The 15,836-nt window shown below is 35.2% G+C and overlaps 1 protein-coding gene across 1 annotated transcript; it reads left to right on the top strand.

The window, feature by feature from the left end:
* The first annotated feature begins 759 nt into the window (after nt 1-759).
* LOC106424953 (transcriptional regulator STERILE APETALA) lies at nt 760-8,504 on the top strand. Its single transcript, XM_013865696.3, has 2 exons — nt 760-2,494; nt 5,916-8,504. Exons 1-2 carry the CDS (start codon nt 2,261-2,263, stop codon nt 7,053-7,055), a joined length of 1,374 nt encoding a protein of 457 aa, XP_013721150.2. The 5' UTR covers nt 760-2,260; the 3' UTR covers nt 7,056-8,504.
* The last annotated feature ends 7,332 nt before the right edge of the window (nt 8,505-15,836 follow it).

The following is a 15,836-nucleotide window of genomic DNA, read 5'->3' as shown; positions in this document are numbered from 1 at the left end:
AATTTTTCTCACAAGAAAACAAGCTTTCAATAGGTTCTTCATCATATTCATCAAAGGTAGGTAAAGAATCTGAAAAATCTTTCAACTCCTCATCATTGGTTTCAGATTTACTTTTGGATTTCTTGCTGATGAATAAGGATGGCTCAGCTACAGGTGCATGTGTGGATGTGCTCTTCTTATGGCTTTTGCTGATGTCTTTGAGGGCTTTCATCATTCCCTTCTCAAAGTTGTCACAGATTTCTTGGACATCAAAATGAAGTAATCGCCTTTTTGGATAAGCCACATCTCTTGTCGTTTTTATATGATCCTTGCACCTTACGTCTAGCCATTCCTGCACACTAACAAACTCATCAAAATTATTCGAAGAATATTTAAATGGAGGTTGAGAGAAAGTTTGTCGCGGGGATTTTATCTTAACCTGAAAATCTCAACACAAAAGTTAGGAAATAAAACCTCACACTCTCAACTGTTTAATCTCACCCACTCAAGTGTTTCTCTCAGATTTTATGGTAATCACACAAGCTTTTTCGATCAAGGAATCCCAATGGGTAGATCCAAGCAAACAAAAGGTGTTTAAGATAGAGAGAAAAGAGATTTAACTTTTTGGAATCTGCCTTAACCACCTCAAAGGCTGGATTTCTCCTCAGCCAGCATGCTTTCTCTTCCACCACCAATCGCCAAATGAAACTTTCGATTTCTTTTTTTGTTTTCTCTTTTTTTTTTTTTTTGGTAGATCTTTCTTTCTTTTTTGTATATGGTGGATGGTAATGAGGGGCCCAGATTTAAGAAAGGTAGAAGAAGAAGTGTATATAAGAATGCTAATTTAACCTTTCATTCGGAGACCAGAACTGTAAGGTTGTCATTCATTATTCCAGTGATCGTCGTAGAAACTTGAGCTAATGCCTCTTCAATGTTTTCTGGATTTGATGATTCAAAGATCTGCTTAAAGTAGCTAGTAGCAATGGTTACTAATCCTTTTTCATCTTCAACTAAATTTCTATTTGTATCTAGGAATTGTGTGATTTTATTACATTAAAGGAACAAAAGATCCAAAAAACATTGAAAATAGATGGAACTGTGAGCTATAACGCATAAATCTTTGGCTTTGATTGGTAACTATGCTGAATGGCGGAATGGAGTGTGAAATGCGATTCCGCAAGTATTTTACCAATCAACAAAATGTTGCGGAATGAAGAAAAAACGCAAAAACGCAAGTTTGCGTTTTCGCTGACAAAAATATAAAAAAAAATTTTATTAAGCGAAAAAGTGAGTTTTAGTGGATTACGGTGGAAAAATTTACAAAATTAGTATTTCATATTATTAAATTATATGCTAATACTATATTAAAATTTAAAATACACATCAATAATTTTTTAATGATAAATAGTTATATTGTAAATAAAGTTCTATTATAATTTATATATTATAACATGTCAATCTATTGTTAAAACGTATTGAAAAATAAGCTAGATATTTATAATAAGAACTAAAATATTTTCAATAAATTTTAGTTGTTTTCACATTTGTAATCATTAGTTTAATTATTGCTATTTGTTTTATTGTTATAACAAATTAAAAACCATATAAAATAGTTTAATCAATTTAATATATATTCCACCATACCGCAAATTTTAAATTTTTCCGCGATTTAATTAATTTTTTTCGCAGCTTAACTATTATTTCCGCGATTGCGTGATTAAGCAATGGTTACTAATAGGAAACCATATAAAATAGCCTTTGTCTTGCCACCTGATACAACGCTTTTGTTTTTATTTTGTCTACAAATGTAAAATTTGTATATAAATATATGTAAAATGATTAAAATTAATTCTTGATTAATTACTGATTAAGTGATTAGTCTGTAATTTTTCTTTTTTAATTATTAAGTTCATGCCAACCAATTCACGCGTATCGCAATCTACAAAAATGGAATGTCTCAATAACGAAAAAACGCAAGAAAATGAATTTGTATCAACAAATTTTTTTGTTTGAATCCTGTAGTTTCAAATAAAAGTCGAAATTCGCTAAAATTTCTCAGCAAAATGAATCATTCACTTGGTTTATTTAACTTAATTTTTGTCTCATTTATAATTGAAAATAAAAAATAAAAAATACAGAGAAAAAACATACCTCCACAACCTGGGTCCCCCACCTCGAGAAGTGTCTTTATCTACACTTTTTGTATTTTGTTTCCTCTCTCCCCCACCATTCTTTCTCTGCTGCTCCTTCTCCTTCCATTGTTCCTAAGAAAACCCTTTTCATGTCTTCCTCCTCTTCAGCTTCCGACAACGGTAATTCCAGCGGTGGTCTCAGCTCCGTCGCCGGTAGAAGTGGCGGCGTTTTCGAGGCCCCATCTCCATCTCGCCCTCGCCACAGTGCCAACGACGTCTGGCCAGAACCTTTCCTCGAATCTCTTGCCGTTCAAGTTGCCGTTGACGCTTCCTTCTCTACTAGCCCTGTCGACGCAGCACCTGCTCTTGCCAGCGTTTTCCGGGTCAGTTATTTATAATAGTTTCGTAACGTTCTAGATACGTGTATATTCGTTTTATAGAGTAGATCTTACTCGACGAACATGACACTATCAGAATCGTTTATCATGTATAAGCTAGCAAAATTAGCCACATAGATCTAACAAAGACAAAACGAAGTCAAAATCAGGGGAGGTATACAATCTCGGTCTAGTCAAATGTACTGCTTGTTTCATTTTGTACTTTAGGTGTTGATTCTATAGGCTTAGATTTGTTTTTGAATATATTTCTATGGTATCATTGAATATATCCAGTTTAAAATTTTCCCGATACTATATCACAAAATCATAATGTATTTTTTTTATCAACATCATAAACTCATAATTAAATGATACTAGAAGTTATATCGAGTGGAATTATGAAGAGACAAAAAATAACTGACCTTTGGAAAGGTAACCGCCCTTTCTGTGTTTCTATGATGGGTCCAAGTCCAACTTTTTTGTCTAACAAGACGACATTAACTTGATGTCTCTTTCACATATCATATGGTTTTGGGACTATTTTCTTTTTTCGTTTTAGAAACTTTTTGTCTTCCATTTACCCAATAAGTTTATTTCTTTTATTCTTTGTTCACTCGGAAACTTTTGATACCTTTTAATGTCTATTTCTGGATCCACAACGAACGTACAACCCTTCGGCCCCCAATTTCGTTTTGTATCTTTGAGAAATCGGACATGTAAATTCTAATATTAATACTAGGGCAGAAAATAAGTTTTTTTTTTTACTTGTTGCCTTTAAGATCTTCCTTTCTTGGCATGATGAAATTATAATTTTAATAAGAAAAATTCACTTTTTGACTGAAAAGTCCTTCGGATAATAATTAATTTAAACACTTTCTTGACTCGAAAATATCGACAATTAGGCACAGTCTTTAGTCCAATGGCAGATACATTTAATAGTTCTTTTAATCTATTTATAACGGTATTTATCTTTCGAAAATCTAAAAATCAAATCTTAGAGAGTGACGTCTCAAGATAGACTCGTAAAACTAGAAAATGTCGTAGAACATCTTCAAGCAAAAAAAAATATTTAAGAACATCTAAAAGATAATGGCGAAAAAACCTACAAGTAAGGTCCTGTCTTTTTTGCTTTGCCAATGTTAAGTCATATATTATTATTGCCACATTTAGGTTATTAGATAAATACACAGTCTGCAACAAAAAAAAAAGTATACATGATTTATGTATTCTCTTAGCCGTGTACATGGTCTTCTTTTCTATTAACTATGTCAAAATGAAATTGCAGCTTTTTTGTATATCATATATATATATATATACATACATATAATGTTTAGTTTTTTTCTCATATCTAGTAACGAGGAATAACATAGGAGTACATATGTGCATTTTTTGCGTCCTGCTTTTGTTAATTTTTTCCTGTCAATATTATGATCCAGTGAGTAATGCATGCAGTGCTTCTGACAACTCATTCGCTTTTTCGTATATCTCTCTATATGTGAATATCTATTAACTCCATGGTATTTTTATAATATATTAAACTTTCAAATTTGCAATTAAATATCTTATTAGAAACTCCAGTGTGGTTACAGCATAACCCTTTTGTCAGAGATTTAAGGGTATAAATAGAGTTTTCATCGTTGGTTTTCACTTTGAAATTGATCATGGATTCATCTTTTCCATCGAAGTGGGTTTATCTTTTGTTTTTTTCCCTAACATTCTCAGTCAAAAGAGACGACAGTATGGGCACTACATATGCCAAAAAGCACATGGAACCCAATGTTATGGGTCTCTTAGAGCACGTGGTGTCTCTAGATTATATTGTGTTCTTTACATTTGAACACTAGGCTCTGGTTGTTAACATTACTTATTCTCGTAATTATTGAAATTTTACTTCTTCCAAAACAAATATTGATTCTTTAGAATGAAAATTGTAATATAAATTATATAAAAAGTTTCATTGTATTTTATATATTATTAAGTCTATCATAAAAATAACAGTTAATAATAATTAAACTAATTATTACCAGAAAAATAAATATCTTAGAAACAAGGTATAATATTTCCTTTCAGTTCTTATATAGATATATCTTTTTTTGTTTACATAGATATATCTTAGATCATGTTTTCACTGAGTTTTCATAGACAGTTTTCTAAGTACTAGAATGAATTTTATTGTATATGGTAAATGTGATCATGCCCTAGATTATTGTATCGTGGTCTTAACTGCTAAATGTTAACCTATAGCTTAGCTTGATGTATTATCGTTTCAAAAATGAGTTTCTAGAGCGGAAGGATGAAGTTAAATACAATGCTTTGCGTTGATGAAGAATAAGATACACGCTAAATTAAGTATACTATATACATATGTAAATGTAGAAAATGTAGATACACGATATATTATGTATAGTATACTATATACATACGTAAATGTGGAGAATGTAGGTCCACGGATTCTCGGAGAGAGAGAATCGTGTGTTACAACACATCAAGTATATAAGTGTAAAATTTATGTATTTATGGGAAGCTCTACTTTTAACAAAACAGGCTTAAAGCTATCCTTTCTTGGAAATGAAAGAGAGAAGGGCATGCTTGTTGGCAAAGTCGTAATCTCATGTTCAGCTTCAATCTGTTACTTCCTCTCGTTTTTTTTTGTTTGACAACTTCTCATTTAATATCTTCATCTGTCCACTAATAAATTTACCTCACAATACAGACAAAAGCACCTAAAAAAACCATAACGTTTTTTTTAGGTGGGGAGGTATTAATATCACATTGATTTGCTTTTTCTTTTGACTTGCGAGTAGGGCTTCTCTCGTTATTCCCTTTACTAGGGCCTCTGTTGCTAAATCTGTAACTTGCAGAGATTGATTAGTCGCATCAAATGAACATATACATTACTAACATTCTCGTAATAAATAATTTTTTAAACAATGAGTTGTATTTTCAATAAGACATATTTACGCAGAGCTTGTGTCTGAGTCTGTCGTTGTCTTTCCATCATCCTCCTAGTCCCTATAGAGTTTTTCATGCTTCGTTGCAGGCCTACTTATTTAATTTGAACTAGAGGCTATATCTTCTTTCTATGTTTAATTTTTCCCTCGTCATTTTTTGTATTTAACCACTCTTCCTAGTCTTTAATTTGACTAAGTTGGAATAGCTTCAATTTACTAATATTTGTTTTTATTTATTAATGTTAAGTTATGTACCAACAAAATTTTATCACAATAATATCCATTCTAATAAACTTATATATATTCATGTAAATATAGGATTGCAGATTAACTATATAGTTTGCTAGTAATATCAGTTCAGCTCTGCAATTTAGGCGTAATTAATTCACTGTATATAAATACTCTCCCTTATGTGACATTGAATTATGAAGCTGATACTAACGCTCTCTATATTTCACTAATATTTGTCATTATAGGTCTGCACAATGTGGCAGGCTGTTTCTCGTTCCGACCATCTGTGGCAACTCCTATCTCGCCAAGTTTGGGCAAGAACACGTTTAATGCACGACACATGGCGAGATGAGTTCATCTACCGACATCGGACGGCTAGGAACTTCCAGACGCGTTCGTACGTACACGTCACACTCAATTTTGATCCGTCTGACGTGGACGAACCGGATAGTCTCTCTTGCCGCTGTCTCAGACTCTCTGATCTCTATTTAGCTGCGGGTTTCGCCGACGGAACAGTTCGTCTCTTTCTCTTGAACAGCCGTCTCCACGTCAGGACGCTACGTCCGCCTCCACGAGACCGGTTTGGACGATTTTCCCGAGCAGTCTCGGGCATTGTTATCTCAGATTCGAGATTGGTTTTCGCCACGATGGACGGAGACATCCACGTGGCGGAAATTAACGGCGTGGGTAGTCACACGCGCACAGCTTTCGTTGGAGATATTGTTAACGACGGCGCGTTAGTGGATTTCACGGGCTGTGGACGCTACTGGGTCGGACTTTTTGCTGGTGTTCCGGGTCGGGCTTTTCACATTTGGGATTGTATCAACGAAGAAACAACATTCGTTGGTGGTTCGCTCACCGATCCAGAAGCTGTTATGGGATGGCACACGTTAACGGAGCTAACGATGTCTCTTGGCCGGCTTCGAATCTCCGGTGGAGAAACAGCAGTGGCGTGTACAGGATGGAGAATCATGGTGATCGATCTGAGAAACCAAGGAGTGATCATCGGGGAGGACGAGGAGCAACGGAGAGGACTTATAGTGACGGGTTTTGATGCTAACGATCAGGCGTACGTTAGAATGGATAGTAGGGGTAACGCTATTGTGCGCAGAGTGAGGACGCAAGAAACTGTTTGTGAATTCCGTGTGAGTAGAGCGGCGCAGAGAAGAGTGATGGGCTGTGTTAATAGACTGCACGCCTTAATGTGCGCAGGAGGTGTGATGCGCGTGTGGGACGTACAGAGAGGAGGAGAATATCTTTACAGTTTTAGAGAGAGAGTAGGAGAAGTTGATGCTATCGTTGCCAACGATAGACATGTGGCCGTTGCTTCATCTTCATCAACGGCTGTGAGTACTATACATCTGTGGGATTTCGGTGCACTGTAGAGTTCCAGATTATAACGTGTGGTTGATTAATTAAAAGGAGAAAAGGAACCATTTTCTCTGAAAAAGCGAAGCCCTAAACCTAGGTGTATATGTAGGGTTTCTGAATTATAATTTAATTTGGAAAGTGACGGATTGGAGATGGTGACATGAGGGTGAGATTCACAAGGGAGATTGAATATCTTCTACAGAGTTTGACCAAAAGTATGTTACTGTTTTTGTCTAAAACCAAACAAAATGGACTTTTTCTTATCGCTTTTTCTGACGTTTAGGGTTCTCATATCAATTCTGACGCTGTACGAGATGTTATTCATTTTCCATTTCTGTTTTTATTTTTGTGGTTCTGTATAATTATTTGAAAGTGTTAAAACTTTATCTAGAAAAATATTTCACACGCGGTGTAGACAGAAGCAAGACCAAAACTGTAGAAGGGTTTAAAAGTGAATCATGAGATCAAGTGGAGTTTTGGCTGTTTATTAAATGCTAAGAGCATCTCCTAACACTACTGTAAAATTGAGTTGATTATGTAGTTGTGAATAAATAAAAAAAATATAATTGCATATATAGAGTAATGATTTTTTGTTTGTTCACAATGGTATAATTCACAACGGTATAATTCACGTTATTTTACCATAAATTTTGTAGTAGAGTTGGAAATGCTCTAAGAATAACAACTATTATTATTAAACTTTTTTATAAGAATTTTGATTTTGATTATTATTTTTATCATTATTAGTGTCAATTTCTAAGTTGCCTTCTTCCAGATCACATAAATTGGATTACATGGAATATGAAATATAAGAGAGTTGATGATGCAACTGTTCAGTTCTTATTGTTAGAATTTGTCCATTTGTATCTGTGCCCAAGTAAAATGTTCAAAATGACTGTCAAGCTAATATAGCCATAAAATTTTATGAACTTTTATACACAGATATTGCAATCTACTTACTATATATACAAGTAATTTAAAGATTTTTCTTTCAATCTCAGATACGCAGTAAAACCATTTAGTTAATTAATCTCTGTGTATTTATACTCTTAACTCAATTGTTTTGTAGAATTATGATACAGACAACAAATTTTTATCTTATATGAGTGTCTTTTTTTTTTCTTTTTTTTTGAACGCCATCTTATATGAGTGTCTATAACAAGAGATTTTTATAATCAATTTTGGATACGTCATAAGGTAGTTATCTCATTTTTCATTTTATTTAATCTGCCTTTTACAAAATTCATAATAGAATGTTTGACATTTGAAAGTGAGGGCTGAAATTAAGTATTTTCCAATGTTTTTATGGGCTAACAATGTTTTTGATATTGGATCCAAAATTATAAAGTCACTAGGACAATTCTCTTAAAACACGCTAAAATAGTTTTTTAACCGATATAATACATAAGAAAAAATGACATAAATACATTTTATTAACTAGATAAAAAAATTTTATATCCAAATTTTATAAATATATATATATATTATAATAATTATTTATAATTATTTAAATAAATAATAAATATAAAAATAACTTTTATTATTAATTTGGATTAATACGTTTTTGAATTAGAACTTTTTATATTTTTCAGTTATTTTTCAAAATTTTATCTTGAAATCCAAAATTATTTTTAAAAATATTTTAAAAAAATTTGTTAAAAATTTATTTAAAAAGAAAAAATATAAAACACACTATCCAAAGTCCTATCCCTAAAATCTAAACCATTACTTTAGATTATTTAATCCTAACAGTATAAATATCTATTTATCTATATAATGAAACATGTGGGTCATTTTGACTTTTGTATGCTATATCTATGATAAAACTTTTTTAGTGTCATCTTAAAAAAAATCTCAAGTCACTGTTATATTTAGAGTTTTAATTTGTCATATTAGTATTTATAGAATTGATTCATAAAATACGACATAGTTAAAGTCAATTCTATAAATTTTGAATCAAGTAAAACAAAAAATATGAAATTTGGTTTTCGTATGAAATGTGGGCATATTGGAAAGCTATGTTCATCCTGAGGATATACCTCTCATAAGGAGTTTGGCCATAAGCTCAACTCACCGTCGTGATACGTTCTGCTGGAACTTTACAAGGAATGGCCAATACACGGTCAAATCGGGATATTGGGTGGCTCAGAATTTATTAAAGTCGACGGAGGAAGAGGAAGTTCTGTAGCCAAGTATCACAAAGCTCCAAGCTTTTGCGTGGAAATTGAAGGCTCCTACGAAGATATGTCATCTTATATGGCAGTTGTTAACTGGTCATGTGGCAGTTACGAGGAACTTAATTAGACGTAATATGAGGTGTGACAATTATTGCCCAAGATGTGGAGAAGTGGAAGAGACCGTCACACATGCCATCTTTGAATGCCCACCAGCCCTTCAAGTGTGGTCTTTATCAGCAACTCCGACATGCCCAAATATTTTCCCGGTTTCGAGCGTCTACACGAATATGGATTACCTATTTTGGAGAAAGAATGGTATCATTGAGCCAGAACAAGATAGGGATCCTTATCCCTGGATAATATGGTACATTTGGAAGGCCAGGAATGAAAAACTCTTTAGGGGAATAGACAGAGATCCTTTGGACCTAGTTAGACATGCAGAGAGTGAATGCCAAGCCTGGTTTGATGCTAATGAAGTGGTACAAACGGTGGCACTAGATAACATAAATGAGGAACCTCAAGTCGTAAGCTTGAGGAATATCTGCTTGTTAGATGGATCTTGGACGTCTTCTGCCGTCTTTAGTGGATGCGGATGGGCATGGATGGATAGTTCTGGGAACACTCAGCTTATGGGGACAAGGAACTTCCCACGACGCGAATCAGCCTTACACTCGGAAGTAGAAGCACTGCGGTGGGCGATGGAGAATATGCTGCAACATTCGACCTGCCAGAGCTTTGGGACAGACTGTAAGGACTTAATTGCAATGGTGAAGGATCCTCAGGCGTGGCCAAGCTTTTCGACGGAATTGGAGAGGATAGAGACGCTACAAATATGCTTCCCGGAATTCAACATCATTCACGTTCCACGGGCGCACAATCAGATTGCAGATTTCTTGGCTAAGACCGCTAGATCTTTTCATAGGGAGTTACATTTTATTGGTTGTTCTATTCCGGTTTGGTTACCCAGACCACCTCAAGTTTGAGTAATAGAATGACCTTTTGACGTCAAAAAAAAAAAAAAAAAAGAAAACGAAATTCAACTCAAAGCAAGAAAGAAACGCTGAATACGAGAAAATGCTAGATAAATGAAAAATCTCATAGATTCAAAAAAAAAAACATTTGACCCTTATCTTTACCTTCATTCACCATCAATTGAAGCCTAAGATTTTGAAATACATGTCATAAGATGAGGTGGAATCTCAAATCTCTAAATCTCTAGAAACACAATAATTATAAAAAAATAATTTTTTCTTTATTAGTTTTATTAAACTACTCAAAACAAAAACTCTCGATACTTTTCTTAGATCATATTCATTCTTATGAAACACTTCTCGATACGATCTCTATTTATATGAAATACAATTTTTTTTTAACATGTTGGATATGAAAAACACAAACATAATCTAATAGAAAACTTCATTTTCCTATTCTAGATTTCTTTATTGTGTTTATCTTTTAACTTATTAAACATCTAATAATATGTTAAGTTTCCACAAACTTGAAATTATCCAACATTCACTTCCTTAATTCCAACTTGAACTAGGAAAATCAATTTATTGAACTCTAATTAAGCTCCTCATTTGCTTGAACTTAATCCTTGTTAATGCCTTGGTAAGGATGTCAGCCTTCTGCTCAACACCCGGCACATGCTCCCCTTCGATTTGCTCATTCTCCACACACTCACGAATGAAATGATATCTTGAGAGTATGTGCTTACTCCTTCCATGGAAAACTGGATTCTTAGTTAGAGGTTGATTTGTTGTCTATCATAAGCTTGACCTTCTAACTTTCTTCACTTAGTATCTCACATAACAACTCCTTGATCCATATAGCTTGCTTCGTTGTTTCTATTGCTGCCATGAACTCTGCCTTGCATGATGACACTACAACCGCCTGCTGCTTCTGCGACATCCAAGTAACCAGTGATGACCCGTAATAGAATGCATGTGCTGACGTGCTCCTCCCATCATCGACATCAATGTTGTGATTGTTGTCACTATAACCAACGACGCTCCTTGACACATCTATCTTGAAGAACATACCGAAGTTTGTTGTTCCTCCCACATACCGCAGTATGTGCTTGATGGCGTGTCCGTGAGAGTCTCTCGGATTGTGCATTTATCTGCTAAGAACGCCAACTGCGTAACACAAGTTGGGTCTTGTATGAAGTAGATACCTCAAACATCCTATGATTCTTCTGAACTCTGTAGCATCTATCTTTAGTTCATCTTCAGCTTTTGAAATCTTCAAGTTCGCTTCCATTGGAACTTGAGTCGCATTACACGCTTCCATCTTTGTGTCACACATTATTTCTTGAGCATACTTTTTTTTGTTTTATCCTGATTCCGTATGCTCCTTTATTCACTTCTATGCCAGTGTAGTACATTAGCTTACCATGATCTGACATCTCGAACTTCTTAGACATCTCTTCTTTGAATTGTTTAATCATCTTAAGCAAAGTTCCCGTCACAAATAGATCATAAACGTATATGGCTAATAGCAAGAAGTCTCTTCTTTCATTCTTGCGGTACACTGATGGTTCTTTCATGCACTTCTTAAATCTCATCTCCTTCATACCCTGATCGAGTTTTACATTCTAAGTTCTTGGTGTGTGGCGTCACACATACAACGCCGGGTGTAATACATAAACTCGATCCTCTTCTCCTTTCTTTTCAAAACCCTCGGGTTGAGTTACATACACTAACGCCTTTAGATTTATATTCAAAAAAGCGGTCTTCACGTCCATGTGATGTATCTACCAACCGTTTGTTTCTGCGAGAGCTATTACATAAGCTTTGAGGAGACCAACACAATGCCATATTGGTTATAAGTCAATCTTAATATATGATGGCTAATGTCCACCACAAAAAAACATGGCTTGTTTTCTAATCCACATAGGAGTTGTTCTTCCCAGAAATGTCAATGTTACGGTTGCAGCGATAAAAAAAACAATGAACCATTCAGTTTGTGGATCCGTGTCCTGCCGGGTTTAAGTGGGGTATCAATTTCCAGCCTCCAAATTCTTTCCCCGGTGCTGATCTTGCTAAAGTTCCCGGTTACAATATATACAAAATATCACAACATATTTATAGTTAAATAAATCATTTGCAAATAACTAATATTCTCACAATATTCTCTTAAAAGTATCGTAGGATCCTAATATGTATAAATAACAACTCACCGGCCGATGCATCGACACCTACAAACAAATAAGAGCATTAACTCGACCGTCCATCGTTAATTGACATGAACAGATGCAGCTATGGGCCATCCACACCTACTTTCTCAGCCGTGGGCCCCAGCCCGTTCCAATAGTCGGTCCGTTAATTTTTCTTCGGTATGAAAAGTCTTGTTTACTGACCCTGCAAACACCACCCGACCTTTCTCCGTGTTTTGGCCTCACTCGCACGGTATCGCGAATCACTTCCTGATAGGTCACCCATCCTTCCACTACTTCAGCCCAAGCACACTTAACTTCAAAGTTCTAAACAGATGTGTGACGAAAAAGGAAGTCAACTTTGGTGACATAGGTAGCCAAATCAATTCTCTTAAGCCTTTCCATATATCACAATTCGGGATGTTACAATTCACCCCCTCTCAAAGAACACAATGTCCTCGTTACGCCCACGACAGGTCTCAAGACGCCTTTCGGGTCAGAACCGAGATGGCTAACCAGCTCTGATACCACTTGTAATGCCCCGACCGCCCACATCTACTGTGCCACACACGTCCGCTCTCTCGGCCCGTGGGCCCCATCTTATTCCTACGATCGGTCCGTTAATTTTTCTAAGGCCCGAAAGTCTTGTTTACTGACCTTGCAATCACCGCCCGACCTTTCCGCGTATTTTGGCCTCACTCGCACGGTATCGTGAATCAATTCCCGATAGGTCACCCATCCTTTCACTACTCCAGCCCAAACACACTTAACTCTGGAGTTCTAAACATATATGTGACAAAAAAGGTAAGTCAACTTTGGTGACATAGATAGCCAAATCAATTCTCTTAAACTTTTCCATATATCACAATTCGGGATGTTACAATTCATCCCCTCTCAAAGAACGCAACATCCTCGTTGTGCCCCACGACATGTCTCAAGACGCCTTTCAGGTCAGAACCGAGATGGTTAACCAGCTCTGATACCACTTGTAATGCCCTGACCGCCCATGGCGAATGGGCCATCCACGTCCGCTCTCTCGGCCCGTGGGCCCCATCTCGTTCCAGCGGTCGGTCCATTAATTTTTCTAAGGCCCAAAAGTCTTGTTTACTGACCCTGCAATCACCACCCGACTTTTCCCCTTATTTTGGCCTCACTCGCACGGTATCGCGAATCACTTTCCGATAGGTCACCCATCCTTTCACTAATACTACAGCCCAAACACGCTTAATTTTGGAGTTCGAAACGAATGTATGACAGAAAAAGTAACTCAACTTTGGTGATATAGGTAGTCAAATCAATTCTCTTAAACTTCGGGATGTTACAATTACATTCCTGAAAAATATGAAACCCTTTAAAACTAGGTGGCGTATTCTGGTTTTTTTCTCGGCGTATTAAAGTTAAGTTATTTTGTAACCATTTCCAAATTCAACTATCTCAAAATCACCACTTTTTCTAGAGAAAGAATAGGAATATTGAGCTACATCCAAGAATTTTCATCCTCTTTTCTCACCTTTTTGTGAAGAACCCAGTCTTGTTGGCATATGTCTTATATCTAGTAGCTATCTTCGGTATAACATCTCTTCTAATCAACTCAAGCGTCTGAATAAAGGGCTTCTTCCTCTCTAATTTCAAAGTTATATTGAAAGACTCAGTGAAGTTATATGTATCATAAATTATAAAATAAATTAGTATAAAATAGATAATCCAATTAAAATAACAATAAAGATCATATCTTTTTACCAATTAGAACGTGTGCTTTAAGATTTTCATTTCCAATATCTTCATAACTCGTGAAAGTTAGGAAGTTATTATCGGAACGGAGATCCAAGCGTGTTATTAAAGTTTTAATTATGATAGACATATTGTATACTTGGTTTGTTGGTCGATATTGGCCATAATTTGGGATATTTAGAAATTTTCTATCTTACGCCGTTCTTCAGTAGATTGATTGCATTGGACACAAAGCATATGATTTTTCATGCAAGAGGCATGGATTTAACACCCTACACTTATATCAGAAAATTTAATTAGTAGGATAAAAATACTGAAAGAGTGCTTACAGTTTCATCGACTAGAATCAACTCTAGAGAAGCTCCGTTCCGATAATAACTTCCTAACTTTCGCGAGTTATGAAGATATCGGAAATGGAAATCTTAAAGCACACGTTCTAATTGGTAAAAAGAGATGATCTTTATTGTTATTTTAATTGGATTATCTATTTTATACTAATTTATTTTATAATTTATGATACATATAACTTCACTGAGTCTTTCAACATAACTTTGAAATTAGAGAGGAAGAAGTGTTTTATTCAGATGCTTGAGTTGATTAGAAGGGATGTTATACAGAAGATAGCTACTAGATATAAGACATCTGCCAACAAGACTGGACTCTTCACAAAAAGGCAATAAAAGAGGTTGAAAATTCTTGGATGTAGCTCAATAATGCTATTCTTTCTCTAGAACAAGTGGTGATTTTGAGATAGTTGAATTTGGAAATGGTTACAAAGTGAGCTTGCGTTCTCGACGCTGTGCTTGTAGGAAATGGGACTGGTTTGAAATTCGATGTCGCCATGCCGTATATGCTATCTGTGAGAATGGTATGGAGGTTGATGATTAAATTTCAGCATGTTATCTGACATCAAAGTGGAAAGGTTTGTATATGGATGGGTTACGTCCAAAATCTGGAAAGTTTCTGGTGCAGAACGTATTGAAACACCTCCTTACTGAAGACCTCATGGAAGACCAAAAGGTAAAGAAGGGATTAACGGAGTGCATGAATCTCCCAAGAGAAACCAGATGAAAGTAGGTCATTAAGGAAGAATATGTCATTGTGGTCTATGTGGTGGTGAAGGCTACAACTCTAGGAAATGCCCTCGACTCCTCATGAAGTACATTTTCATAGCATAGTTATGTTTTTTTTTTGTTGTCTTTGTTGTCATTGATAAACTTGATTTGGGTGCAGCCTGAAGAGAACATACCCAAGTGTAGGAGTTTCAACATGAAAGGACATTCTCAGGAACAAGAAGCACATGATGTCTCCTCAACTGCTCCACCTACAATACAAACTTGATGGGTCTCGTCTATTAGGATGTCTTTTTGGATGTATGAAAGTTGATATTTCTCAGCTATATCCTGTTGGTCTTCGGATATGTTTTTTTTTCTGGAAATTTCTGTGACATAATACTTTTAATGTATGACTAATCACTAATATCTATGACAAATCGACTATTTTGGAAGTTAATCCAATGAGATAAAACTACAGTTTGAATAAAATATAAGTGTGATCGAATTTTTTGAATGATGAAGTCAAACATATTTTACATATTCTGCTGACCAAACACATATGATGTTCAAATCATTACAAAGCTACGAATAGGACAACATTCACATGCTAAGCATTACAATAATATTTTCTTCATAGCTAAAGAAAATTATTAATGATGTCTTCATCTGCCTCTT

This window comes from Brassica napus, chromosome A4 (assembly GCF_020379485.1).
Source record: "Brassica napus cultivar Da-Ae chromosome A4, Da-Ae, whole genome shotgun sequence".
In the NCBI taxonomy this organism is placed as follows: Eukaryota; Viridiplantae; Streptophyta; class Magnoliopsida; order Brassicales; family Brassicaceae; genus Brassica; species Brassica napus.
This window is presented reverse-complemented; position numbering and strand designations above follow the sequence as displayed.